At 48.4% G+C, this 22,524-nt stretch overlaps 1 protein-coding gene across 10 annotated transcripts in view; it reads right to left on the reverse strand.

The window, feature by feature from the left end:
* LOC136433960 (kinesin-like protein KIF26B) overlaps positions 1-22,524 on the reverse strand; it is a 114,937-nt gene that overhangs the window by 36,344 nt on the left and 56,069 nt on the right. For 6 of the 10 annotated variants that reach the window (XM_066426580.1, XM_066426579.1, XM_066426576.1 and 3 more), the window contains 2 exons: positions 11,879-12,313; positions 6,990-7,141 (listed from right to left, as the gene is read on the reverse strand). In XM_066426580.1, coding sequence (XP_066282677.1) covers positions 6,990-7,141; positions 11,879-12,313 — 587 coding nt within the window. Of the gene's footprint in view, positions 1-6,989; positions 7,142-7,506; positions 7,679-7,985; positions 8,119-11,878; positions 12,314-14,802; positions 14,988-21,809; positions 21,996-22,524 lie in introns of those variants that run through there. The other 4 variants (XM_066426582.1, XM_066426583.1, XM_066426585.1 and 1 more) reach the window with 4 other exon arrangements.

Consider the following 22,524-nt stretch of genomic DNA (forward strand, 5'->3'; position numbering starts at 1 on the left):
ATTTCTGTCCTTGATTCCAAGACATTTCTGACTCAAAATTTACCAAGAGGACACCTTGGAAAAAACAGGCTGGTAGAAAAAGCCTGAATCGGTTTAAATTCACTTTCAGAAACAGAGTTTACTTCAAGGTACAGACATTCCCCACAGACTCTTTGTCTTTTTGTGTTGATATTCTAGTTTAGCAATTGTTTTTTTCAAAATCCAGGAACCAACAAATTGATTTGATACAGCCCAAGGAAAGCAATGGCCTTATCATTATGCCTCTCCATGGACGAAGAGGACATGTAAGGAAAGCTAGTTAAGGACTCATTGAACATTCTGGATGTACAATCTGAAATGGCAGGCCATCTACTTTGCTCCACAATTATCCAGTCTGCAGGTCGGACAGCCGTGCGGACTGACAGGAGGTCAAGAAGATCAACATGCACAAGCCCCATTACGCATTGTCTGAGCACACAATTACAACCCTGCATCTGCAGGTCTTGACACAGCCTTTGTGCCTGCCTGAAGTTCCACTCAGATGGAAGAAATTGATATGATTGAGTGTCGGAAAACACGACTGATGATTGATACACTTCACGACTTGTGGTACATGAAGGCAGTGGGGAAGGACGAAATGGTTAAACCAAAGTCGGAACTGCACCTGAAACAGGTTCTTTGATGTGGTCTTCTTTCCCTGTCGCCAATTAGCTTCCATGTCACTTGCCAGAGGGTTTTTGACTGCTTCGTAATGACAGATTCTTTAGATAAAAATTATACATGACTCAGCTAATACTAGCTATACATGCAATTACTAAGCTTAGCCATCAAACATCTAAGAAAACCTGTGCAGCAAACATGCGTCCTTGTCTGAAGGAACAGGTGTGATGGGAAGGAAAAGTTGAGGAGAAACTTATCATGTGGAACACGATCAAATCAATTAATACGGCAGACTGACGAATGGCAAGAAACCTCAGGCATTATGATCACCGTATTGTTCTGTTGACAGAGAATTATGAACGGTGTCCCTGAAAATAGCTAACTGTTGAACCAGGATTACCCCACGTACCCTTTCCCTCCTGGCACAGAGGTAGCCCTGAGCAAAAAGTTTCCATGGAATGATGAATTATTGTTTAAGGGCATCTCACTGATATCATCTTATCATTTCAGATATGTCTACTCAATATTTGACAGACAGAAGATCTTTTTTTGTCACTTTGAGACATAGATTTGTAAAGATAAAACATCTGTGAATACCACAACCGTACAGTTCTGACAAGATTGCGAAAGGGATAACAAATAATCCTAACTCGCTGAAAGGCCAATTATAGTATTAGACATTGCAGAATGTCTGTCTTAGGGTCTATTCTATGCCCACTTGTAGTGCCTCAAGCGTCAAAGCTCTGCATGTAAAACTAAAAGAACGCAACAAACGTACAGAGAAGAGAAGGGTTGACCAGGTGTGCTTGGCTGTAAAAGCTACCTTGAAGTATCAGCTACCAATCAAGCTTTGATATGCTTTGTCTCAAGCATTTCGCTTTGAGTTCAACTGAAAGAAGAAAGTTCGTCCTACAGTACCGTACAAGAAATACCAGACATAGCTAGCTGAGTCGTGTCCGGGCAAATCCTGCGGAGGTGTGAAGAAAGAATGGCTATAAAAAGGGGGTATGACGTTAGGGATAAAGAGGTGTAAAGCTAGGGACACACCAGAAGACTGGGGCGGATCAGCGCTTGAGAGTGGAGGCGGGGCAGCTTTGGATAATGTGTCCAGACTGAAAGGGTGACATTTTTTGATGTGGTTCGTCAGGTTTTCACCAGATTACAAGATGATTACAGTAAAGCATGTCCGTAGCAATCACTCAAAGGTCTTGAATATGACGCTCATAGTACAAATGTGGTCTCTACAGACAGAATTCTTAACGTTTGGGCCAATGGGAAAGAAATAGAACGACCACCAAAAATTGGTCGCAATGGCCAGCTGACCCTTGTGTAGAGGTTGTCACTAGTAGTTTCACTGAACTTCAGTTGCTTTTTTACGATGGTGACCAAATTCCTTGGCGAATTTTGCACTCCTTCCCTCACAAAAAATGTGTCCCCTTTTTTTGCGGGGCAACAAAGAAAAAAGAAATCTCTTTAAGCTTTGTAAATGCATCTGGCTGTCAGCTGACTCGGCTCTTTTCGCCGGTCGTTAACGGGTGATTAATCTACAATATGCTAATAGACTTTCCGAGTACAAAGGTTACGTGTATCCCCCTTCCCAACGAGTGGTTTCCATGTAAGATGGTGACCCTTGACTCCGATAGGGTTGCCTCCCGATAAGGGCTAGCGCTTGCAAAGTCTACAAAGCTGTCACACACATACACAGACACACACATGGCGACCCACCGAAGGGGCACTCAGTATCTGCCACTCTGCTATTTGAACAACTGTTTTCCTCATTTCCCTGGCTACGCGAAGGGAAAGCTTATAAACTTGCCACGACGACGAGGCATTCCGTGATGCCGAAGGATCATTAGTCACCCACGGTCTGACTACTGTGGATTTCTTTGCAACCAAGTTGACAACTTACTGAAGATTTGGGGTATTCATTTATTGCTCCTGCTATAGCAAAGGACATAATAAAGTTACATTAGTGGCCGTTTGATACTTAAGTTACCTTTCTATGTAATTTTGTATACAGTCTATCATAAGACTTCAAAATTCCATTGCTATTTCAAGGATTATATTAACTTGGGCATAATGTATTTGAGGGCTAGCAATGTACAAATACAACGTACAGGTTTACAATTATATATGTGCAGTCTGACATGGGGCATGACGTTAAACTGCACCGGTGACAGGGCCACATTTCGGGAGATATGTGGCTGTGGGGAGTGTGGGGTGACCCCTTAACTGTCACCACCCCCCGGCCCGCTCTGGCCCAGAGCGGCAGTACCTGGTAGGGCCCCAACTATGGGTTAAATACGCCAAAAAGCAATTACTCAAACAACTGGATATGATTTTGGAAACGGTCAGACGTTTCAAGTAGCATCCACTACTTTTCGTCAGTGACTGTGAGCAAGATCAGTTGAACAGCAGGTTTATAACCACGAACTATAAATTGATATGCAAATAAGGAGAAGACAAATTTTTAGATAGTCCAATAGAAAGCGAACCTGCTGTTCAACTGATCTTGCTCACAGTCACTGACGAAAAGTAGTGGATGCTACTTGAAACGTCTGACCGTTTCCAAAATCATATCCAGTTGTTTGAGTAATTGCTTTTTGGCGTATCTTATTACCTGGATGTCTAATCTTCATCGACGTATGGGTTAAATAGTTACTTCCCTTCCTGGGGGCTGTACCTGTGGAGGCGGTTCCTGTCCCAGTGGCGAAGCAGGACGTGGTCCTGTTCTGGAGCACATGGAGCCCAGTCAGTGTGGCTACAGGTTGGCGCCAGGATGGATAGCCGGCTGTAAAACGGGTGTAAACCCCATCCAATATACAAATATGGCAAGTCGACATAAAGACAAACGTATAGGCGGTGCCGGTAGCAGTCACCGACGAGCAGCCGGTAGTGCCTCGGGCTTGGCCGACTTTCGGGTGCGGAAGGCAGGGTCCGACTGCAAATCAAGCGAGCGCCCGGTGAGGTTGAAGTTTAGAGTTGGTTCCTTAAATGTGGGCACCTTGAAGGGTCATAGCAGTGAAGTTGTGGAGACACTCACAAGAAGAAGGGTCGATCTCTGCTGTCTGCAAGAGACCAGGTGGTCCGGAGGCCTGGATGCAAACCAAGCTCGGTATATCAAAGGGAAGGATTCACGCTACAAGTTCTACTGGTGCGGGAACAAGCAAGGTCAAGGCGGCGTAGGCATCGTGCTTGCTGAGAAGTGGGTTGAGAAGGTTTTCGAGGTCCAGCGCATCTCAGATAGGATTCTCCTGTTGAGACTGGTCATCGGCAAATCCGTCATCACTTTCCTCTCCATCTACGCGCCTCAGATCGGACTCCCAGATGCCGAAAAAGAGCGCTTCTACGATCAGTTGCAGAGCACCATCGCCCAAGATACCTGCCTCAGAGATCCTCTTTCCCATTGGAGACTGGAACGGTCATGTTGGTGAGGATGTTCATGGGTTTGAGGAGGTTCACGGCGGTCACGGCTTTGGTGATCGGAACGCTGAAGGAGAGAGACTACTGGAATTTGCCTTGGCAAATGACCTGCTCGTAGGAAACACCTTGTTCATCAAGAGGGAGTCCCACCTGGTTACCTACACCTCTGGAAACCACAGGACCCAGATTGACTACATACTCTTCCGACGGAGTTTCAGAAAGGCTGTCACCAACGTAAAAGTCATCCCTGGTGAGGAGTGTGCTCGGCAGCACCAGCTGTTAGTGTGTGACTTTGTTGTACGCTCCCCTGCTGTTCGTAAGCGCAAGTTCACACCTAGGTTACGGACTTGGAAGCTGCGGGACCCTGCTGTTGCTAGGAAGTTCCAGGAGACCTTTGTGTCTAAGGTTGGGACAGCCACTACCAGTGGTGTTGAGGCTCTGTGGTCAAGGTTGAAGACTCCACTCTTGGAAGCAGCCGTAGATGTGTGTGGTTACTCCAAGAACCATCAGTGGAAACCTGAGACCTGGTGGTGGGATGACCAAGTAGACGAAGCCGTGTCTGAGAAAAGGGCACGGTTCAAGGTTTACAACTCCCTCAAGAAGCAAGGCAAAACTGCTGAGGCTAAGGTCGCGAAAACTGCCTACATCGAAGCTAAACGCCATGCTAAGCACACTGTTTGGCAGGCCAAATCTGAAGCCGAGAAAGAGACATTTGCTGTCATTGACTCTCATGGCGAAGATGTTTACCGTATTGCCAAGCAGATGGAGCGTCGTAACCAGGATGTTGTAGGCGAGAAGTGTGTACGGAATGATGCAGGTGAACTCTCCCTCAACGACGAGGACAAGATGAAGGCCTGGGTCGAACACTACAACAGACTCCTGAATGTGGAATTCGACTGGCCAAAGGATGAACTCCCTGAGGCTGCTCCTGTTGTAGGACCGCCTCCACCAGTCACTACTGAGATGATCAGCAAAGCACTGGGCAAGATGAGGTCTGGTAAGGCGGTGGGTCCCTCTGGCATCAATGCTGAGATGCTGAAAGCTGCGGGCGAGGAGGGTATCGAGCTGACTAGGTTGCTGACTGAAGCGGTCTTCAGTAGCGGAACTGTGCCCAGTGAGTGGGAGAAGAGTTTCATCATCAACCTCTACAAGGGTAAAGGTGAAGCTCTGGACCGGGGCAACTACAGGGGCCTCAAGCTCACGGACCATGTCATGAAGCTACTGGAACGCGTGTTGGATTCAGCTATCCGCAAGATGGTGAACATTGATGATCTTCAGTTTGCCTTCGTGCCTGGCAAAGGCACCACCGATGCCATCTTCATTGTACGCCAGCTGCAAGAGAAGTTCATTGCTGCAAATAAACCTCTGTACTTTGCCTTTGTCGATCTGGAGAAGGCCTTCGACCAGTTCCCAGAGGGGTGCTGTGGTGGGCACTGAGAAGCCTTGGTGTGGAGGAGTGGGCTGTGAAGGTGATCCAGGCCATGTACACGAATGCCAGGAGCCGTGTGCGCGTAAACGGACAGTACAGCGAGGAGTTCGGTGTTGGAGTGGGGGTGCATCAGGGTTCAGTACTCAGCCCCCTGTTGTTCATCCTCGTTTTGGAAGCCCTGTCCCGCGAATTCCGCACTGGGATCCCCTGGGAGCTCCTGTACGCCGACGACCTGGTAATCATCGCAGACTCTCTAGAAGAGTGCATCGCTAGACTGAAGGCGTGGAAGTCGGGCATGGAATGCAAGGGCCTGCGGGTCAACATGAAGAAGACAAAGATCCTGATATCAGGGCAGGGCCTGAACAAGCTGAAGGACACTGGTTCTTTCCCATGTGCTGTGTGCCGCTCCGGGGTTGGAGTTAATTCCATCCAGTGCACTGAATGTGACTTCTGGGTACATAAGAAATGCTGCGGCATCAGAGGCAGCCTGCAAGCTGTGCAGAACTACATCTGCCCGAGGTGCCGAGGTGAAGCAAGGCCACTGGACGGTCGCCCAACATCACAAGTCACAGTGGGTGAGGTGGTGCTGGATGTGGAAGCCAGCTTCTGTTACCTCGGGGACAAGCTCTGTGCGGGTGGTGGATGTGATCTTGCTATCACTACCAGATGCAGCGTTGGCTGGGGAAGATTTAAGAAGCTCCTGCCCATCCTTACATCCAGGCACCTACCCTTCAAAGCCCGTGGCAAGGTGTTTGACTCCTGCGTACGAGCAGCCATGCTCCATGGGAGTGAATCGTGGGCCCCTACTGCCTCGGATCTGCAGCGCTTGCGTCGCAACGACCGAGCTATGATTAGATGGATCTGTGGTGCCAAACCTCAGGATGAAACACAGTCAGAAACTCTACACGCCAAACTTGGTCTTGTGGACATTGCATCTGTGCTGCGGTCTCGCCGACTCCGGTGGTATGGACATGTGGAACGTGCCAGTGGCTGCATCAACACCATCACCAAAATGCAGTTGCCAGGCAGCAGAGGTCGAGGTAGACCTAGGAAATCGTGGATGGAGTGTGTCAGGAAGGACATGAAGGTGTGCGGCCTGACCAGCGTTAGCCCCCTGGACAGAGCTGCATGGAAGAGGGGTGTGACGACTAGCCGGCTGCTGCCCACCCCTGTGTCAGGGACCCCGGCAGCAGTTTAATCAAAATACTGGATACTACTACTCTGATACAAAGCTATAAAGCACAATGTGCCAAAAGCCTATGTAGTGAGGCCTTGCCATGTTGGCCTGTATAACACATCTGCCACTGGCCACTTCCTATTAACCTAAGGAAGACAATGATGCAATATTTGTTCTCTTCACGACAGATTTAGTGAATAAGTTGGCTTCCCTGCAAATTACGGGAAATAAAAATAGGCCGCCTATTAGCTTTACGGAAAAGAGCATGCAGAGCCTCATGAGTCACAAAATGAGTACCTAGCTTCAGTTACTTAGACATACCTGGCAAAAAACGACGCTGCGGCTGATGTCCCACCGGCGGACCCGGCTGTCGAGGATGGAGTCGGGTAGATCCGGGAGCTCGCCACCGACCGTTCGGCGACCGATCTCGTGGGGATGTCGGACACACTGCTACGGCTGCTCCCAGGCTGGGTCTGTGTCAAACAAACAAAAGAGTCACTTGATCAATAAAGACCTTCCACCAATGTCATTTTACAGGGAGCAATAATCAAACGCCAACGTCTTTTTGATACAGTAGCAGCTAGCACACATCACTCCTCTGTTTACCCTCGCCTTCCCCAACCCACTCTATCCACACAGCAGGTCGGTTTCGTGACAACTTTCAAGTTTCATCATAGCATTAAACTTGACAGTAAGACTCAGGGGGAAGTAGGCATTTCTGCCTGATCTCTGATGAAAGTTCATGAAACAGAGCCGATCTTTGTGCGGGGGAAATTTTGTAGGCCCACACACAGTCTCCAAACCCCCCTGGTTCAACATTACGGTCCCAGCGCCCTACCGGCAGTGTTGAAACATGGTAAGTCAGGGTCCCTACGTCCTGCCCCTGCATGGCTGGAGTGTTGAAGGTAAGCCTTTATCCCGGCACACTGCAAGCTGGGGTGAGTAGCAGCTGGAGTCCTGCCTCAGGCTAGGCTTCCCCTCCAAGCCTGCCTGGACAGATCCACTGAGCTCCCGGACCCTCAATTACCCCCACATGCGGAGTACTGCACAGTAGACCACAAGGTCAACCCACAGCACAATACAGCACTTGTCCCCAGCACAATAGCCTGATCGATATCCCACCTAGCAGGAGTGTAACACTGCCAGCACTAGCAAACCCCTCCACCCAGCTATTTATAGTGTCTCCGGACCCAGTCAATACCAGCTGAAATACATATCATATATAAATCTGGAGTCCGCTTTTGTCCCTTCGGCCGGGCCTGTTGACAGAACGTTAAAGATGTTGACTATTGGACTACTTGCGGCCATATATCATACCATTGTGGGGGAAGAGACAGGTCGACAAACAGGGGGCATGCGCCCGGTATCACCCTCCGACAGGCATTCCCCGCACTCCATACAACCTCCGGCGTCCCGAAGCATTCCCCGGCGCCGAAACCTCGGAGTGGCAACTCCGCTATTTTCCTCGGACCGCACAATCGGGGAAAGTGCACTTTTTGTTGATCTTGACGACCCGAGCGGAAATGAAAACATACATGCCAAAGACAGCGTCAATTAAGAGAACGGGTTAGATCACTTCCTTATTCCTCTCGCTCAAGCCAATCTTGCTTTCTTTTCTAATGGCATCAGTCCAAAGAATGGATGTTTTTCAGACCCGCCAGTAAAAACAACTGTTTCCTTTACTCCTGCCACATAAAGGCATGAAGGACAAGGGAACACAAGCCGCAACTGCTACCCAGAAACAACAGCCACAACAAGCATTAAGCTAACAGGATCGCATTACAACTTTCCAGAAAGGCAGAGATGACCTTAGCAATCCCCATTTCCTATGGATTTGCAAGAAAGTCACTGAACCGTTCTGGCAATAGGAACTTTCCTTGACACTTAGCCGCACTGTACAAGCCACTTAGCATCAGCGGATTTCCTCATAAGTGCCCAATGTAAATTAGAATTTCGGAGTGGCCAGAATTTTTTGGTACACTCACCACATGGGAGTCCACAAGTAGCCTCTACCTAGAACACACACTAAAAAGTAAAAGTAAGATGCCAAATGAGATGGCAGTACCTTGAACAAAAAGGTCATCAGAAAACAAACTTGTCATCCAGCCTGGATACAGAAACAAAGCTAGATGTGTGTTTCGCCTAACAACAAGACTCGAGAGGTCTGTGGTAAAAGTAAAGCAAACCTGGAGAGAAGTCACCTCGATCCACAGGCAGGGCAGGTTGTCTGGCAGCATTTCAGCTTCTATCCTTCTACAGTCAACCACAGAGAAAAGCCTACTACACACTCCAGCCGACCACAACACACAAAAGTCAACACTCCCTCTCTCTCCCAGCCTCCCAAGTCACAAAAGTTTCCGCCTCATCTGTGCTTCTCTCCCGGCCAGAAAATCAGCAGGCGAGAGGGGAGGGCATTAATAATGTGATATATGATACACTCACACACCACTGGAGTGGCACAAACTGCCTGCGCATGCCCACCAATCACAGCGCAGGATTTCTTCTCAACCCCCCTCTCTGTTTTCCATACTTGATGTACTGACTCCATCAGCCAATCCCTGAAGGGTTTGGAAGAAAGACTGACACCATGCCCCCCTCTAATTCCTTTATCCCTTTTAATCTGAATATGAGTTTTTCACCGCCTCCTAGATTTATGTTCCCCACCTCCTGTGTTAGCCACATGAAGCCTTTTCTCCTGAAAACAACCCTCCATTTGGGCCGATGAACTCACAGAGAAGAAAGGCTCGAAAACACATGTCCACACGTGACGGGGCCACCAGACATCACGGGGAAGGGTTTTACTCTTTCACACCATCCTGAGAGTTTGCCCATCACTGGTGTCCCAATATTTGGGGACACCACATAAAGACATGTGTCAGCCAACTCTCTTCTCTTCCTGATGCCCTTTTCAGCCTTGGAGGAGATAATCTTTTCATCTTTTTTTCCAGTTTGCATAAGGTCCTCTGCATTCTTAACCTGCGTCCGCCACATCTCCAAGCAAATGTAAGTGTAAGGATCCAGCATATTCTCTGTGTTTTATGCCTAATTTTGCAACGTTTGGTACTCTATCATTGGACATTTCAATTGTTCATCTCCTCATAGGATCTATACTAGAAAAGAGTACACTGTAGTGTACACTGAAAATAGGCTGATCCTTACACTTACATCTGCTTGGAGATGTAGCGAATGTAGGTTGAGAATGCAGAAGACCATACGCAAACTGGGGGCAAAAAGATAAGAAGAATCCCTCCTCCAAGGCTGTAAATGGCATCAGGATCCTTACATCTGCTTGGAGATTACTTCTGACAACATGTGTGTCAGAGGTGAGGAACAGATGGGAAGCCTTCTGTTTGTTGCCTAGTCTTCCAGCTATTGTAGGGCGGGCTGGATTGGCATTAAAACACCATCTATATCAATGACCGTGGTCTTACGGCCGGATGTGCCCCATTCAGAAGTCGTGTCCGTGATATACAGCCGAGGCCTAATTTGCGCTGGTTATCGATAAGCAGCTGTGATGTGTGGCACTTCTGACGTCGTCGCAGCGGCTGATTGATTTACGAAGGACGCTGAAAAGTCCGGCCGAACTTTTACGAGGTCACGGCCGGGTCAAATTCAGGAGAAGTCAAACAAGTGTATCGAGGAGGGAGTGCCGGACACACGCAGTGGCACACATGTGTCAACGATCCCGTTTGTTTTACCCTGGGCAATAAAGGCAAACTACTTTCACTTCCTGCTTTGCCTAACATTGAATGAGCAACTCACGGAAAAAAGTTGTCGGTGGGAACGACTGTTGGATTTTGTCAAATTTGATGCGTCTATCCTATCTCTATACAACTACAGTAAAAACTAAAGTACAACCTCGGGGGACAGATAAAATCTGGTCCATGTGGACAGGTGGTCACAATAGACAGGATTCTTAATGCTTGTGTCAGTGGGAAAAATTATCTTTAGGGGACTGGCGAAGGTGGTCACATTGGCCAGGTGGTCCTTATGTAGAGGTTGGTAGTCACTTGTACAGGTTGCCTGTATGCACAGATTCTCTCCAAGCAGAGGTTTGGCTCCAGCTGGTTTTGATGTGATTTTAGGCATTTTTATCGGGCTTTCTATTTTGTCCCGTTTTCTTTATGTCGCCAAGCCAAATACAGAAAATGGGACATAATAGAAAGCCTGACAAAAATGCCTAAAATCACGTCAAAAACCAGCCGAAGCTGAACCTCTGCTTGGAAAGAATTCACAGAATCATACCAGTTACATGTCACGCATCATAAACTGATCCTGCCCTGAAGGTGCTATTTGTACCTTCCTGGGGGGAAGGCATCTAGACCAGGATGCGTTTCTGAGTCCGGAAGAGATTAACCCTTCTCTCTCTGTCCTGTTTACATTACTCCCTGTCACTCCCTGCAACGACAGAAGTGACCTCTGCGGTCTGGAGGTCAAGAAAAAACAATGTGCCCATCTGGTAAAGCAAATGGTGTCAGAGATAATATGCCTGGAGTCCTCCCCAGCCCTCCGGCAGTGATCCTGAATGAGGGTTCTTGCCGGCTTTTGTTAGTCTGATCGGCGGGACCCCGGCACACTTTTCCCATCTGTGGGAGCCGTGCGTCTCCAATTTTCTTAACAAATCCCCACCATTGTTATTAACGGGCCGGCTTGCTTCTGGAGACCCCCTTCCCGACTCAGGACAATCGCGCAGAACAAACCTGTGGATTCTTCCCCCTCCCTCCCGACTGTGGGTCACAAGGCCCTCCTTTCTTGTGAGCTGAGTCTGTTTGTTTCTTCTTGTGGGTGTGAATAACAGGTCGGGTGCCCACCTGGGTGAATCTGTATCTGTCTCCGTCAACTGGCATTAGCTGCCTTTCTGCGTAACACACCAGCTTTGCAAGCACACAGAAGCAGCTGGTTATGTCATATCGAATGACCGATTCTGTCACACCTAACTTCAGTCCTAAGCACTGAAAATGTAACTCTAAATGTTGATTTTAACAGAACCTAGTGACGAGGCCTTTACCGTATTTGATTATTTAGATAATTTTTCCCACTGACACAAGCATTGAGAATCCTGTCTATAGTGATCACCTGTCCACATAGACCAGATTTTATTGGTCCCCTGAGTGGTCTTCTTGGGCAGTTTTGACTACTTTCTCTCTACAAAAGTATCTTTACTCTTTAAAGACTCTTGATGCTGAAGGTAGAAACTTCAGTGTTCTCACCTGTGAGAGGTGTGGGTGCTGGAACCCATGTTTCGAGACACCCCAGTTGTCCTCCAGGAGCTGCTGGGCGTGCGCCGCCACGGCGGAGGCCGACGTCCGCACGGGCAGCATGCTGTGGGACGGGTACGGCGGCTTGCCCTGCCCGTGCCTCCCGGGGGCGCCGCGGTGGTGCGAGGACGGGTTCAGCGTGGGCAGGTGACCTCCCCGCTGCAGCGCCGCAATGTTCCGGGAGCCCACGATGGAGGAGAGGTTCCCCAGGGGGGCGCTGCCGGGGTTAGACTGGGCCTCGTCGAGGGACTGCACCATGGCGATGGCGTCCTGCTTGAGCTGGTCTAAGTTTGTGGCGCACGTGTCGCAGTGGTCGGCGCTCCAGCCCTTCTGCAGGCCGTCCGGGATCTGCAGCTTCTCCGCTAGCGATGCCGACATGTCAGAGTCCTGGAGCAGAACAGAGGGAGCGAAAAATTTGTTAAAGGAGTGAAAGACATTTACTGTAAGCTCAACAAGTACTCACAAACCACGCAAATAACACTTAAGCAATGCTACACAAAAGTCCAGCACAGAGAGAGAGCAAAAATAAAAGACCTTTACAGTAACTTTGTAAAAGCCTCAACTGGCTCAGTACAATTCACCAAAAATGAAGTACAGAATTCACAAATGATATCAAAATGAATGAAAAATCTTTACAATAATTAAATCTGTGCTTCGACTGGCTAAGTTTCAAGTACAAGGCACACAAAAATTAAGTGCAGTGTTCACACAAATAACACTTCTGTAACACTACACAAAAGTAAAGTACCGGTTTCCTTTCCTCCAGCAGGTGCAGGTAAAGATACAGGAACAGATAACCCAAGCTACAGATGGTGTTTGTCTAGATACATTCAGAACGAAAGTCTATCACCAGCTTTGTTTGACATAAGTGACCTGCACGCGCACAGAAATAACATCACAGCTTGCACCCGTAAAGTCCACTTCACAATTAGAATATGAACTGACCAACACATAAGGATTATCACAGCTTGCCCCATAAACGGCCCCATTCACATTTCCATCTGAACTGACCAGTGCAACATGTGGCTGGCTATAACGGCCAGCAGAGAAAGGATTATGTGAAGTCTTGTGTAGCGAAGCTCCTCCCCCCGAGTATCTTTATCATAAGTTTATGGACTCCCCTTCTGTTACTGTGGAATCGAACCCCTGCTCTAACCCGCATGGCTTGAAGTGAGAGGCACATCCACACCTGTGCTGCGATTCCCACACTGATTTCATCGCCGCCGGCCACCCTACCCCATTCAGGAGCATCTGGTAGGGTTTCTACAGCTTGTAATACATCTGTTTGCAGTGTTAACAACATCGGCGTGAGATGGGTTACACGAAATATGCTCCTAGTCTTGGCGACGAAAGTTTCTAGAAAGTTTTTCGAAAAGCGGAGCAGACTTGGACATCTCTCCCGCTGAGAAACCTACGTCAGTATCCTGTTGTCGGCATTTCTCGTTCTGTTTCCACAACTTCTTCAAAGCGAGAGAGAAGGACAGGGGAGGGGGTGCAGTCACCTGTTGACAGTTATTGATGAACTATTCGCTACCAAGGAAGTGTTGAAGTGTCGTCGGTATCATGTTAGGGCCCAATTAGGTCCGCCGATCCAATGTCACATATAGGGGCATCGAAGCCTGCCATTCCTTTTCAGCAGCGGAGACAGGTTACAGTTTCCCCGTCGCCACGCGGCCTAAACTCCTGTCTAACAAACGACAGAACAATTGGAAACAGGATCAGCTGACACCGCGGGGAGGGGCCGGCTAATGGCTGGAACAATGGATGGGGGTAACGAAATCTGCACAACAATCCCCGACTCATCCCTGACAACCCGCACAGACAAAAACAGCCACTCCCTCCCCACGCATCACTTGCAGCAACAGTTTCGTCGGTATCCTGTGTGTTCAGTGTGGTTTACCCCTCCTCTGGGCTTTGTGAGCCCCCTTGTCGCCATGTGTAGGCAGGAGCATGCACTTTGTGTTTCCAGTGCTGAACGCGGCGTGCATACAAGGTATTCATTTATGGTCCCTGGACCAACCTAAGGCCACCGATGGCAACAGTAACAGGCTTGTCAAGGGGGGCTGACGACGTGTGGGCTTGGCCGTAGAAAAGCAGTTTGTACAGCATCTTTCATCGTTCTTCACAGAGCAGCAGGAACAAAGCAACACCTGGCCAAAATCGCATTACCAAGTCCCAAGAAATACAACAATGTACACTGCAGTTGTGGCAGTGGGCTTGTGGTATGCGGCGGGGGGAATGCCATTCGAGGGCGGGCTTGCCGTGCGCTGGGCCGCCTGCAGAATAATGCTGACCTACTTCGAGGAAAATGAAGGCTGCTCCACCACAAACCCCGCTGTCAATCGTTACACCTGTTCAAACATGTGGGTTAAAAGTTCCACGTGCGATGAAGTTTTCCAAACTTTTTAAAGTTTGCTGTGTAACACCCTAGGCCTAGGAAAGAAACCACCGACAGCACCACGCTTTAGCAGTAGGACACCAATACATGAAAATGAAGGCTGTTGTCGCCTCCTAGAGAGTGTTACACCTGTTCAAACTTTTTAAAAGTCTGCAGTGTAACACCCCAGCCATAGAAGAAACCCCCAACAGCACAACACTTAAGCAGTACGACACCAATACAACATATTACTTAGTACGACTGTTGAGCCTAACTCTGTAACCAATAGAGAAGGTGCCAAACTGCTACTTCAGAGTTTTGCTAAAGGTAAAAAAATAGCAGTTCACACAATTGCCACTTTGCCAGTATAAACATAAGCATGTATGGGAAGACTGTATATTTTGCTACAACAAAGTTATGCCTATCTGCTTGCAGCTCCAAAATCATTAAAATTCAGCACTGCCAAGTCAAAGCATCTAACAAAACATGTCACTCTTACCCTGCTTCTAACAGTATCCACTGCCATGTAGGTACAGAAGGTGTTGTCGAGTAAAAACGAAAAGTCCTGAGGAATGTTTTCCTCTTCTGGCAAGACTTGATTCCTACGCAGCCTTATACAGTCTCTGGACACTGGCTCCAATCTCTTACAAATACGTAGTTAGTTGGCTCCAAGCTCTAACAAAAACTTGTTGGCTCCAAGTCCTCACAAATACGTAGTGGTACTGGTAAGTAGCCACAGGAGTAGAGCTAACGGTCCCTGCTACCTGTTCCCTGCAACTCCGCTCCGCTAATGTTCTCCCCTGCACTTGTTTTTCCCACCCGAGACGACGTTGGTATTGACTGTCAACAGCCGGCTTTCCATACTTCCGCAATCCATGCGTCAGCGGGAATGCGGTCATCTGCGGACAAGCCGCGTTCCTACAAAAGGCCCCATACAGGCCAGCCCGGCGCACAACAGTTTAGTATTACCTTGACCCTTCCCTTGGCTCTGTGTGGACAGAAGAGATTTAGGCTAAAATGGCAGAGGAAAACATTTCCTTTGAAGACTGGAGGCAAATCCTTGCCCTTTGTGGGATCAGGGCGCCCGAGAAAACACCCTTTCCCTCTGTTCTACAGCTTCTCCTTTGTGAAAATGTCCAAACTTCCAGCTCTCACGTTTCAGCATCCAAGTTCAAACAATAACAAATCGGTGGGTGGCACGTCAGTGAGGGGACAGGCTCACAATGCAAATTTCGCTACAAAAGGTAAGGGCAACAAAGCGCTCATTGACGCCTTGTTTTAAGGGCAGGAATTGCTACACTGCCCGCGGTATCCGAGAGGGGCTGCGGAGAGCGGAGCCAAAAATAGTCAATTCAACCTGCGGTCTACGACACCGCGAGTGCTTACAAAACTTTCCACTTCCTAACCTTAAACAAGCGAGAGTCACCCGATCGCCAAAACCCTCAGCACTGGCGCTACAAATACTCTTCGCTCTTACAAGTTAGTTAGCCACAACAAGCAACAGTTAAGATACCTTTTCACCGGCAATTACCAACCAGCGCCAGCAGAAATTAGGTCACATGCTCACACGTTCCCTCCTCCCCCAAAAGCACATGCGGTTATCTTTGGTAACTAGTTAAATGGTCTGGAAGCACAAACAATGAGGTGAAAAAGCAACACCTGTTTTCCCCGATCCCCCTGCCCACACAGAGTGCACCTGTAGACTTCACAGCGAGAAGTAGTCTCCGATCATCGCATCTATTTATAGACTCGATTACCCCCGACGAAACTAGGGTGTAAGGGCTTTTGGACGGGGGAAAAATGATGGACTGACTTATCTATTAATTAAAATTATCTACGGCCCAGACTTTTACGGGGGCTGTAAATTACGAGGTCGTATTTCACCTGCGAAGGCAGGCGAGACAAAGTTATCGTGTTACCGGGTGGCAGGGCCGCATAATTAATGCCTCCGGGTCAGTGCCAAAGTTCACGTCATCCCAAACACTTGACAGCCCCTCACAAGTGGAGTGGCGGGGCCTGCACGGTCAAAGAATGGGGAAAGACTATCCCAGTGTTTGTCAAGGGGAGCCCACCTAGCAAGAAAGGTGGGCATTACAGCGGGACTAAAGGCCCTTGACAGCACCATGGCAGTTTGCTACAACAAAAAATGCACCCCTCTTGCCTGGTCTCCCTGGGTCAATACAGGTCTATGGCCCACTGCAAACTGGTACATAAAGGTGTCTGTCTGACATAGTGCGCTCACCAGACAGGGCTTGACGCGATCCCTGGCCTAAAAAGAGGCTGACTACAACAGGGAAAAGTTTTCTTCTCAATGTTTTTGCACCATTTACTACTCTTTTCTTGCATTATACTTTCTTTAACGTTTTGCCCCCTTTCTTTGCACAGATCTGCTCCTCCCTATGTGCAATGCCTGTTAGATGTAGAAAGAAACACATCGCTAAAAAAGAGACTTTGTTTATGACTCGTCTCTTTCTACATCTGTAGTTTATGCCATGCAATAAAAAGTACCAAATGCTGCAAAAGCATAGCCTCCTTCGCAGACTTCCTATGACAGCGGCGTATATATTGGGGGGGGGGGTTCTCTAAAGGGAGTTGTGTAGCCAAGAGACAGCCGCTGTTCATGAGTCATATCCAGTTCATATGAACAGCGGCCGTCCCTCGGCTACACAACTCCCTTGGCTACACAACTCCCTTTAGAGAACCTCCCCCCCCAATATATACGCCGCTGTCATAGGAAGTCTGCGAAGGAGGCTAGCAAAAGCAGACCTAAAACACTTGAGATCTGCTCCTCCCCATGTGCAATGCTGACAGATATAGAAGGAGGCGAAACGCTAAAAGAGAGACTTTGATTACAACTCGTCTCTTTTTACATCTGCTGTTAGTGAGAAAGATCTACATCCTTACATCTGCTTGGAGATTATCTCAAGCCCAACCAAACAATTGAATCATCAAAATCATTAGATAAAAGTGCAATACTAGAAATGTTGCAATACTAGAAATGTTGCAAAACAGGCATAAAACACTAAAAAAACAAGCCAGATCCTTACATCTGCTTGGAGACGAGGTAAAACGGACAGCCCGCTAAATATTTGCCGCCGTTATTGATCTGATTTGAGCAGTCGGAAATGGAGGTGTCTCTCGACAAGACAGTATCGCATGACAACAGCCTTCCGAAAGGGGCATGCATTCAAGGGTGCAAAACGTGCTAATATTGAATATTTACAGCCGCCTGCCTCCCTTGGCCCGGGCCCATCACAACAGCCCACCTGAGGGCGGCGGAGACGGAGGACTGATTGGCCAGGAGGCCCTCTCCTGTCCGGAGCTCACACTCCAGTGCACTCAGGGCCTGACAGGGGGGACAACAAACCGCAGGCTCGGTTTGCCGTGACTGGGAGACAATATTTGCCCATATTTGCTTGTCTGACTCCCTGACAGAGTTCCCATCAGCCCAAGTCTACCTGTTGGGTCGCAGGGGGGAGAGTGTGTCAATATTTTGGGTTGGCCCCCTTCCCACTCCCTGAGTCTCTCTCCCTCTCTAGCCTCCATTGCAGACTCCTTCCGGCTGTTTTCTTTTTCAAGTTACAGTTTCATAATAACATTTTTTTTTCTTATTGCTGGCCGGGGAAGGTAAATATAGTAAATAAGAAAATGGTAACTTGAAAAAGAAAACAGCCATAAGGAGTCTGCAGCGGAGATTACTCTCTTTCTAGCCTCCACCAAGCCTTCCTACAGGGGTATGGATCATAGGACTCAAAAGAAGAAAAAAGGAATACTTGGCCAGGAGAGTCAGTCAACGGAAAGGTTAATAAAATCTCACAAATTTAACCCTCTGGTGGCCAAACTTCCCTAGCAAATATTCTGCCTATAGCTGGCGTAGTTAGTCTGGTAGAGACTACTCTCTCTCCCCCTCTCTCTCGAGTCTATCTGAGTGCACAGACGTGTATTTGTTTTCTCTCTGTATGTTTCTATCCCCCAACATTGATTGCGACCCCGGCGGCTAAATCCTGACATGAATGAAGCAATTAGACTACCCATTTACCCGGCATCACGTTTAATCCGCTGCCGGAAGACAGCGGATCTGCACACCTGTAAGACCTGTCAATTTGAGCGGCGACAAAACCGCAGGTATTCCGGGCGAGGGATCCGTCGACAGAGGTTATCGCTTTATCTGGGAGTTGAAAAAGACTCAATAGCCGAGCTACTCACCTGTAAACTGTCAAGCCTATCTGGAGACCTCCCCTGACAGAGGCACACTACAAACTGAAAATACCCCGCCAGGTCTTCCTTTTTATTCAAATCCCCTCATTTTGCACCTAGGCAGGAGGAACAAAATGGGCATTGTTCTTCTGTTCTTTGACCAGCAGGTGCCAATGGGTTAAAACAATGGAGGTAAAGACGCCACCTTTTCTTCCAGGCTGATGCCACTGAAGCAATTGTCATGCTGACTGGGTCCCATGAAAAACAATGGGGCACGATGAAAAGGTGTCACATACATGTGAGAACTGAAATGACAATGTTAGGGGCCCTGTCTGTGAATAGTTCCTCAAAACCAACTTGTAGGACTTCTTGCAAGAAGGGGGAACACTTGAAAACCCCACACACCTTTCATCCCTACCTGCCTCCTGATATCCTTTATGTAAACAGGGGTTTCTCACCTGGTGAAATTCCTTACATGTCCTCCTTCCGACAGTCCTTGAATGGATACCTACATCTCACCCAATTATCATTCCCACTTCACAAGTATCTGACAATGGGTTTGTTGCCAACATAAACCAAATATTGTCCCTGTGGCCTATTTTCATACAAATGCAGAAAGCCATAGCATGGAGTGTCGAATGGAAGCGAATTTGGGCAAAAATACACAACAAATTTGCATCCAAATTTCGCATTCCTTGCCAGCAAGTGTTAATGATATAAGTGGTGCTAAAGACTGGCGTCAACAAGGTACATTTTACAGAGTTTTGAGAACACATGGCAGGACCTTACCTGTGGCAGGTATTTCACAAGCAGGCCTTCTCATGCCACAACAAAGCTGTAGGTGCTCTGGTATGCAGTCCCCACAAATAAGCATAATGAGCAAAGCCTACTTAAATAAGGCTCCCTGAAACCCGACCACTCGTTTTGTTCTTAGAAAGCGATAAATCTTGGTCGCTTGGACAGAGAAAGTCCCTCCAGACAAGTTTGATAATGTCCATTGGGTGAGACTGTACTTTAACGTGACATGTCTATCGTGCGACGTCTTACGCTTTCACTCCACGCACACACGGCTAACCGAAGCCCCGACCTGTTCCACATACACCTGATGATTGATTGTGGCAAGTCTCTTGCCAAGCTGCTTTAACGACAACCGCTGTCGGCCAGAGGCTATACCTAATTAGCAAGCCTTACTCCAAAGGAATAACCCGAGTAAGGTACGTTCGGAGCGAAAGCTACCCGACCCTGGAACGCCCCAAGGTGTAAGGTGCAGGACCCCTTTTCTACCTGGCATGGCAGGAATCAGAATTTCATCAAGCGTGTGAATCTATTTAATGAGGTATGAAGTGAATAGCTAATGACTGCGCTCTCCTCTCCGGCTCGTTGATAAAGGTAATTTCCGAGCTATTGTCATCGAGTTCCATTACCCTTAAACAATGCAGATCGCCGCAGTTGCCAGGACACAGATGATAAAGAGATCATTAGCGACGTACAGGTGACTAAGCATACCTGCGTCGGCAGAAGGCCTCCAGATGAACCTGGCCCACACGTGGAGATCTTAGCAACAGGGAGAGCGGCCAGGAATGGACTTTCCTCCCAGCTCTTACTAGCTTGCAGGATACTCTTTAAGCATTCTACCTCTCCTGTCTGCATTAAAACGATTGTTATTACTTCGCTCCAAGGCACCTGGCCTGTCTTAATTCTGCCCGCTGAACTGTGACGCTCGCACAAATAGACACAGACGTGGGCAAACGTACATGTGGGCATTCAAACTGCGCTTTCCACCTATCTCACAGTACAGAGTCCAGGCAAACCCACCTCACAGATAGCCAGTCCCCTTCTTCTGTATGACCTGGTATTCTATATGATATACAAACCTAGAAACGATGAAATACTCCACCAAACTTTGTTTGTTGAAGACATGGGCTGAAACCAGACGTATTGACCACAAGACGGGGCCGCACAATGGGCTGGGTAAGCACAACACGACTGACCACTATGGTCAGTCGCAGGCCGAAGAGCAAACATCGCAGTGACAGGGCTTCAAATGGCCAGACGGCCTTATTAATGGAGGTGCACCGGGCATGATGACGATGGCACTGTCCGTGCATATTGAGCTCAATTCATGCAGCGGATCAGAGTAAGCAGCCATTTAACCACCTTGTTGGGAGACCAAATAGGTCCTCTATGGCATTCCATTACGCCTCATTCCGTTTGATGACAATGTGCATAGCAGAGGACAGCTACTGTGCAATCAGGCACAGCCTACGACACAATAGCGCAGCCAGCAAGGCCAACACAACACTTCTTCCCGTCAACTGACCCCCTTAATGCCCTCAACTCAAGACGTCAGGCTTTAATATAAATCTTTTAAGTTGGTAAAGTGCGGATGAAATAACCAGAACAGTCCGACTGTCGGTTGTCGGCCACCCCTTGCCGGGGGGACAATAAAGTCTTGAAGACAGCGATTTCCGGGGCCATGAAAGCACTTAGCATGGACTTTCACAGGGCATTAACACTTGCCATTGGAGGTTTTTATTTCTGGGGTGTGATGTAAGAGGGATGGGCGGCGTCGCTGCATCCTCCCACCCTTGTTTCCGGTGTTTAACGACAAGACGCACATATTGTCATCACCTGATGACGTTATTAGGTGTTCAGTTTCATAGACTGAAGGAGCGTGCATCTGCGTCACGACATATTTCTGATGAATTTAAAGCCGGGAAGGATAACAACAGCAAAAAAAACCCAACCCTCTTTTGCCTGGTCTTGCCAAGCCTTTTAAGGTACGGCCGGAATCATACCAGGAATTTCAATAACCAAAGCCTCCGTCTACAACCCCTCCTTTTTGACATGTGTTTATTTTCCTGACCGTACGGTGGACTTTCCTACCCGCCGGTAGCAGTATCTACTTCTCCACAGTGGATTAAGGCCTTTTCGGCCCTAAGCATATAATCTGATTCATTAAGAACACATTTTTATGGTTTTGGAGAAGAACAGAGCCGTGTATGGCCACGCCGAGAGCGCGTAGACCAAACATCAGCGTTCCACACAGGCCGGGGGATTCGCGCCGGGAGCTGCCGAGTTACATGGTTGATCTCCAGCCATGAATGGAAGGGTTTTTTCTGCGGTCTAGCCTGGCAAGACGATACCAGCTTACCCAACCACGGAACAAGGTTGAGATGTAAAAACACCGACAGAGGTTATCTGCGGGAGGGGAGGGGGGGTCGAATGCCCCCTGTCTGTCAGCGGAATTCCCACCCCTTCAGAAAAGTGTCAAGAAGCCAGAGAGATGCACAAGGAGTTCTACTTCACCTGTAGCGGGCTGTCAAGGGGCCGCACGTGGGAGGAAGCACCTGTCTGTCCACCTGAGGGGAGGCCTGTGTCCTCACGAGTTACCGGTGTGTCCTGAAGGATGTATTCCAGGGCCCGCAACGTCTCGGTTAACAGAGACCGTTGAGAAGCACAGGTTGTGGCTGAAGCCATGGTTGGTATCTCCTTTGCGTTGTTGTTACTCTCTCTCTTCATGTGTGTTTGTCAGCCCACGGTTTGCGGAGAAGGAGTCCACCACAGACTGTAATATCCCCTGTGACAGGCATGTGGCCAGAGTCTTTTGTGTTCCACAACAAGAAAATGCAATTAGAGGGCAGACACATGGTGACACATGACAAACACACCACTCCGTCGGGATTTGCCCACCAAGACAAACAAACTCTTCCGCCTTTTCAGCCCATTGGCTGTCCGGCCGGAGTTTACCCCTCCTGTCCAGCAGCATTGTCCCCCCATTGGCTGTTCAGCTCTCAGGTGTCACAGGCTCCCTCCCTTTCAATAACCCTACAACAATGCTGCATTATTTGTAAACACTGGGACCATATAGCGGGGGAAAACCTATCCACCCGACCAGCCTGGGTGGCCATCCCAAACAGCGATACACCTTCCTGCTACCATGTTGCAACACAGAATCACGCCCAGGGCAATACAGATGGCCATTTATATCTCCCTTTCCCTGCAACCTAATAAGCTCACTTAA

This window comes from Branchiostoma lanceolatum, chromosome 4 (assembly GCF_035083965.1).
Source record: "Branchiostoma lanceolatum isolate klBraLanc5 chromosome 4, klBraLanc5.hap2, whole genome shotgun sequence".
NCBI classification, from domain to species: domain Eukaryota; kingdom Metazoa; phylum Chordata; class Leptocardii; order Amphioxiformes; family Branchiostomatidae; genus Branchiostoma; species Branchiostoma lanceolatum.